Source organism: Lagopus leucura, unplaced genomic scaffold, assembly GCF_019238085.1.
Source record: "Lagopus leucura isolate 7727_CA_CO unplaced genomic scaffold, USGS_WTPT01 Super-Scaffold_100001, whole genome shotgun sequence".
NCBI lineage: Eukaryota > Metazoa > Chordata > Aves > Galliformes > Phasianidae > Lagopus > Lagopus leucura.
In genome coordinates, this window is record NW_024962262.1 from 95,679,287 (window position 1) to 95,684,876 (window position 5,590).

Genomic DNA, 5,590 nt, shown 5'->3' on the forward strand with positions numbered 1-5,590 from the left:
AGAGAGAGAGAGAGAGAGAGAGAGAGAGAGAGAGAGAGAGAGAGAGATAATTTTTTTTTTCTAAGGAATTTTACTCTTTGTGCTTCATCATAGTTGCTGACAAATGTACATACTGCCAAAAAGTGATGAAATGAGAAAGGTGAAGTGAGGGATGTTTTTCCTCTTGTAATGGAGGGCTTATATAAATCCAGTAGAGAGAGATAATCAGACTTGAGTTGAATACTTGAGTGCAACTCTGCGTTCAATTTGAGAATTTTCAGGTAAATATATTTGTCATCTAAAAATAGTCATAAATGAAGGAATTGATGTTTTTTGAGATCTTGAAACTTATTCTCAAATTCCTTTATTTAAATGAAAGCATGACTGCATATTTTCTTTGTACACAGAACTGTTATGTTCAGTCAATGTATCAAAGTGCGTGATGTTATTTGCCATCACTTAAGTCAGCACTGCCCTGTGCCAGTGCCCTGTGTCAGACAGTGCCAGCTGTACACTGCTGTGTGGTTGTTGTGAGCAATGGTTGTGCCCCCTCAGTGGGGCAGAGCTGCTGCCACGATGATGTGAGGCAGGAGATGGCTGCAGGGTGGTCTGGACCACGTACAGCCTGCAGGCTGAATGTGCTGGTGTTACATGGTTGAACATCAGTGGGTGGCCATGGATAATGAATGCTAGGAGGTGCTTGAATTTGCCTGCTGTGTTCCTCTTCTGCTCCTCCAGTGCCCTGCGTACTTTGAGCTAGGTCCTAGAATGTCAAGGGACAATGCAAGTATGAAACTTAAGATTGAACAGTACACAAAATATTTGCTTCTAAATCTTGTTGCTGTGTCTTCTGGATAAATAAGCCCAGATAAGATTTCTTCCTGCTGATATGATTGCATAGCTTATAAAGGTTCAGAGCTTGTAGATTGCTTTTTAGTGTTGCAAGTGTTGTGGTGTTTCAAGTGGATGCTATTTTTTAGTTCAGAAAAACATCAGTTCTAATCTTGATCACTTCTAATAAGCAGTAATACTGTCTGTAATAATCTCTCTTCCAATATAGAAATGAGGTATGGGGAATGATATAAGTGTACATAATCTTTCACTCTCAACTCCATTAGCAGATTTGAACCAAGTAGAGGAGCAGGGAAAAGAAATGACATGGTTAGCAACAGATATTAATGATATTAATGCCTAACAGATATTAATGCCTTTGAAATTTCCTGCTTATTTTGTGCTGTTTCACATAGTTTAGAAAGTTGTATTGAAACATCTGACTTGAGCACTCTTTTTTTCTTTTTTTTTTTTTTTTTTTTGGTGAATGTTGTGTGTTTGGGCATTTGTTGTTCCCAATTCATTCAACTTCAAAGGAGCTAAACTAAAATTAAAAAAACTGATCAAGATGTGCAGGGGAAGGAAGGTAAAATGAGCAGTAGAGAAGAACTGATTAGATTGTGTGGTAGCTCATAACACCAGAACAGCTTTAGCTGCGGAAGTGACTTCAGTTGATATTTCATTTGGCAAGAGCATCAAGCTCTTATTTATCATAATCCATAAATTTGAGTACTGTAAACACATGACAAACATTTCAAAGTCATCTGACATTGCAGTATCTAGAAAACGTTGTGTATTAGCAATCAGTTGCTCATTACAGACACAGTATTGTCCAAATGTAAGTGCATGTCTTATCAGTTTTCTCCTATGCTGCCTTTGCCTCTGAGTTTGTGATTTGATGTGGGCCTGTGAAGGAAGGCCTTGGTTGTCTCTTACAGGGAGCCAGAACAAGGTGGTCCTGGTGGTATGTGAAGGTATTGTCATCTAATGCCCATGAAACAAGGCATTCTCTTGGCAGTATTGTAGTTCTTCAGAAATGCCTCTGCATATGGTGTAGCATTATCTCAGAATTTAGTGTAATTTCCATACCTGTCCTTCCTTGCTTCTTTTGTGTTTGTAGTGCCTAGATCACTTTGCAGTTTCCTAAAAGGCATTCCAGTATTTTGCCATGGCTGCCCTTTGTGAACAGTCTGGAAAAGGCTTTTTGGCATATGCATGATTCCTACCTTTGCTGTAAACACAAGCTGTGAAAGCCATATGGAGTGGTAGGCTAAAAGTAGCTTCTACACTTGCTAATCTCTTTAAGGGAAGGTAAATCTTCTGGCTGAGTGCTGTAGTTGTATTCTCTGCTTTCTGTGGTTGCCTACAGTCAAGAAGAGAAGTGCAAGTGAGCTGTGCCATCTGCTTTGGAGGCAGAATTGCTGTTGCTCTCTTGGGGTGATGTATAGAGGCTGGGACAAGAGTGATACCTGTGCCTGGAATTCACATTTCCAGTGAGCATGGAGTAACACAGTAGACGTAGCATTTCTGTGCTTCTGGCATCTTGGAAAAGAAAAAGATGCATATCCTAAAGAAATATTGCATTATAGGAATGATGTCTTGAGGCTGATGTTGCTAAGATAACTTTGTTTTTAGCATCAGAAAAGTTACTCACTTGGACCTTCTCTTTCATTTCAGCAGCAATGATGGATAACCGTTTTGCTACAGCACTGGTAATTGCGTGTGTTCTCAGCCTCATCTCCACCATATATATGGCAGCTTCCTTGGGCACTGATTTTTGGTATGAGTACCACACTCTGTCCCCTGCTGAGAACATCACTGAAGCTGGCAGGAGCATCTGGGAGGAATTTGTCAGTGAAGAGGCAGATGAGAAGACCTACACAGATGCACTCTTCCGGTGCAATGGCACAGTTGGGTTGTGGAGGAGGTGCATCACTGTACCCAAAAACTCTCACTGGTACAGCCCACCAGGTATCTCTGGACTAATTAACACTTCACAACTTTGACTAAAGTGGTACTTTTCTCACCTGGGAAGCTTATTTCTAACTTGTATGTTTGCTTTTTAGTAATGGCAATGTAAACTTCTTTAGAAGTGATATGAGAAATGATCTGTGCCTGTCAATGCTACAGAATCTGAATTTGGTATATTGTATTTGATCTAAATTTAGTCTGGTATAACTTGAGTTGTTGTGTGCTTTTTTTGCATCTGCTGCCCAAAAGGTGATGCAGTTATTATGGCTCTGCCAGTTATCTTCTGCTTAGGTGAGATCAAAGTGGGGGGACCAAAACAAGGCAACACTTGCTCCTTTTAGATGGTTATTTGTTTTCCTCACATGTCACAAATGCTCCACTGTGGCATCAGCAGAATTTGGAGCTGTTGGATATAGAATGACTGATTTTTGACAAATGGTGGTTGCTATAAAGAAGTTGGTGGAAATTCTGCATATGTAATGCTATGCTTTGTTCTACTAACTACGTTATCCTTGCTGTTGAGATATCCTAAAAACTGTTTTAGGAAGTATTTTTTTCTTAGTCTAAAATTTTACATGGAGGAGCTTTCCAGTTTAAATGCTTAGGAGAATTGAACAGAGAAGGGGAGTTGGGGGAAAAAAAACTAAAGGCAATTGTCTGTGATGTTTTGTTGTTTTTCTTTGTTGCTGTTGTTCCAGAAACTGATATGACTACAAACTGCATCAGTTTTTCCCTCTCTGATCAGTTTATGGAGAAGTACATAGAGCCTGGAAATCACAACAGTGGCACAGATTTGAATAGAACTTGTAAGTGTCTTTCACATCTTGCAGGTAACAACAGTGGGATTTTAAAAAAGCAGAATGGGGTTTTCCGAATGCAGTTGCTGATGAGACAACGTCTGCATCTTGCTCTGCAGTTTGTTGGTGCTTTTGTGTGTTGTTGCTTTTTTTTTTTTTTATTATTATTTTACTGTAGCATAGGTAGTAGGTCAAAGCTTTAAAGGAAAGCTTAGGTGTTCCACAGGAATGTGGAAGTTTAAAGTTCTTTCTTCTTCAGAGCCTTTTGTCCTTTTTAGATAAACCGATGAAGGAGTGTGGGTGGAAAGGAGCATGGTGGAGCAGGTCAGTTCAATAAACCTGGCTTATATGTTTCTTTAATGTGCAGATCTCTGGCGATTGCAGTTTCTCCTGCCATTTGTCAGCCTCGGTCTCATGTGCTTTGGAGCTCTGATTGGGCTCTGTGCATGCGCCTGTCGCAGCCTGTACCCTGCCATTGCCACTGGAGTCCTCCATTTTCTTGCAGGTAGGTCCTCTGCCATCCGCTTATTCTCCCTCCTCTATGAGCTCTTAGTGATAGCCAGAGTGCTTCAGCAGCAAACTAACTGCACTTTCTTCTGTTTTCTCCAGGACTTTGTACACTGGGCCTGGTTGGCTGCTATGTAGCTGGGATTGAGCTGCTTCATAAGAAGCTGCCCCTACCTGGTGATGTGAGGGGTGAATTTGGCTGGTCCTTCTGCCTAGCCTGTGTCTCAGCACCTTTGCAGTTCATGGCAGCTGCTCTTTTCATCTGGGCAGCTCGTACCAACAGAAAGGAATTCACTCTCTTGAAAGCATACCGTGTAGCATAGTAAATGCTGCTATGCAAGTATTAGGTTTCCATGTGACACACTCCCCTCAACTCTTATTACTTTTATTGTTCTTTTAGACAGAAATTTGGCCTCGTACTGCTTTCTTCTTGCCAGTTGATACAGTATAGCTTGGAGGCCCTGAAGACAAAGACCTTTGGGCTGAATGACCAAACTTTGCCAGAAGTCTGCAGAACTTGGTTTCTAAAAAATGGTTTTTAATATATATATATATATATGTAAGTTTTCTTTAGTTGACTTTTCTTTGAATATCCTCTTAGTTAAATGTATATTTTCTCTTAATTTTATTACTCTATCAGCCTGACAGAGGATATAGGGAAGGCGTTGTGATGTGGAAGTGAGATAGGAAAAGATGCAGGTAGGCAAGAATGGGAACTGCGGAGAGGAAATTATAAATAATCACTGTTTGGGCACTCTCCATAGGCCATAGAGGAGACAAGACACGTGGAGAAAGAGGAACCTGTCTTATGGAAGTACTGTAGTTAAATCAGTGCTGTAGCTTATCTTTGGGTCTCTTACTCTTGCTAGATTGTTACTTTCTATGGCTTCCACCAAAACTGATGTAAGCAGAGCAGCTGGCCCTGGAAGTGGTTGCACAGCACACTTTGCTAAACAGAGAAACTGTGCTGCTTTTGCTGTGAAAGAGAAGTTTCCCTATGTGGAACTTCTTGCTATGCTAGGTACGCTGCTTCCAGGTACCTGCACTACCTGTGGTCGTGCGCTCTAATCTTGTGCTTTTGCTTGTAGTGAAATAAGGCTTTCCTATCTCCTGTTGTATTGAAGGCAAACCTTTACAACCTTTTTCACTTGGAATTTGATTTAGTATGTGTGTGTATATGTACATAATACAAACTTTTGTAAATGCTCTTATTTTACCTATGTAGCACATAACAGGGTTTGTTTTTTTTAAAAGGTGCTGCTCAATTCCCACCTTGTCTCAGATCTATTGGTTAAGTGAAATAAAACAGTCCTCAGAAACTTCTGATGTTGTGTGGATTTGTTGGGATAGGGAAGGAGTACACTAGAAGGACTGGGGGAGGAATGGGGGAAGGGGGAGGAGAACTATGCATCTCTCTGTAGTCAGGGAAATATCACCAAAAACAAATACATTTTGTTAGGCGTGTGGATGGCGTGTGGATGGCGTGTGGATGGCGTGTGGATGGC

The 5,590-nt window shown here is 40.8% G+C and overlaps 1 protein-coding gene across 3 annotated transcripts in view; it reads left to right on the top strand.

The window, feature by feature from the left end:
* The window catches only part of CLDND1 (claudin domain containing 1), an 8,225-nt gene extending 2,821 nt beyond the window's left edge, over positions 1 to 5,404 (top strand). For 2 of the 3 annotated variants that reach the window (XM_042868436.1, XM_042868435.1), the window contains exons 3-6: positions 2,488 to 2,781; positions 3,480 to 3,587; positions 3,946 to 4,083; positions 4,188 to 5,404. In XM_042868436.1, the coding sequence (XP_042724370.1) occupies positions 2,493 to 2,781; positions 3,480 to 3,587; positions 3,946 to 4,083; positions 4,188 to 4,408 (756 nt within the window). In that variant the 5' untranslated portion in view covers positions 2,488 to 2,492 and the 3' untranslated portion in view covers positions 4,409 to 5,404. The remainder of the gene's footprint in view (positions 1 to 2,487; positions 2,782 to 3,479; positions 3,588 to 3,945; positions 4,084 to 4,187) is intronic. The other variant, XM_042868437.1, reaches the window with a different exon arrangement.
* Positions 5,405 to 5,590: the final 186 nt, after the last annotated feature.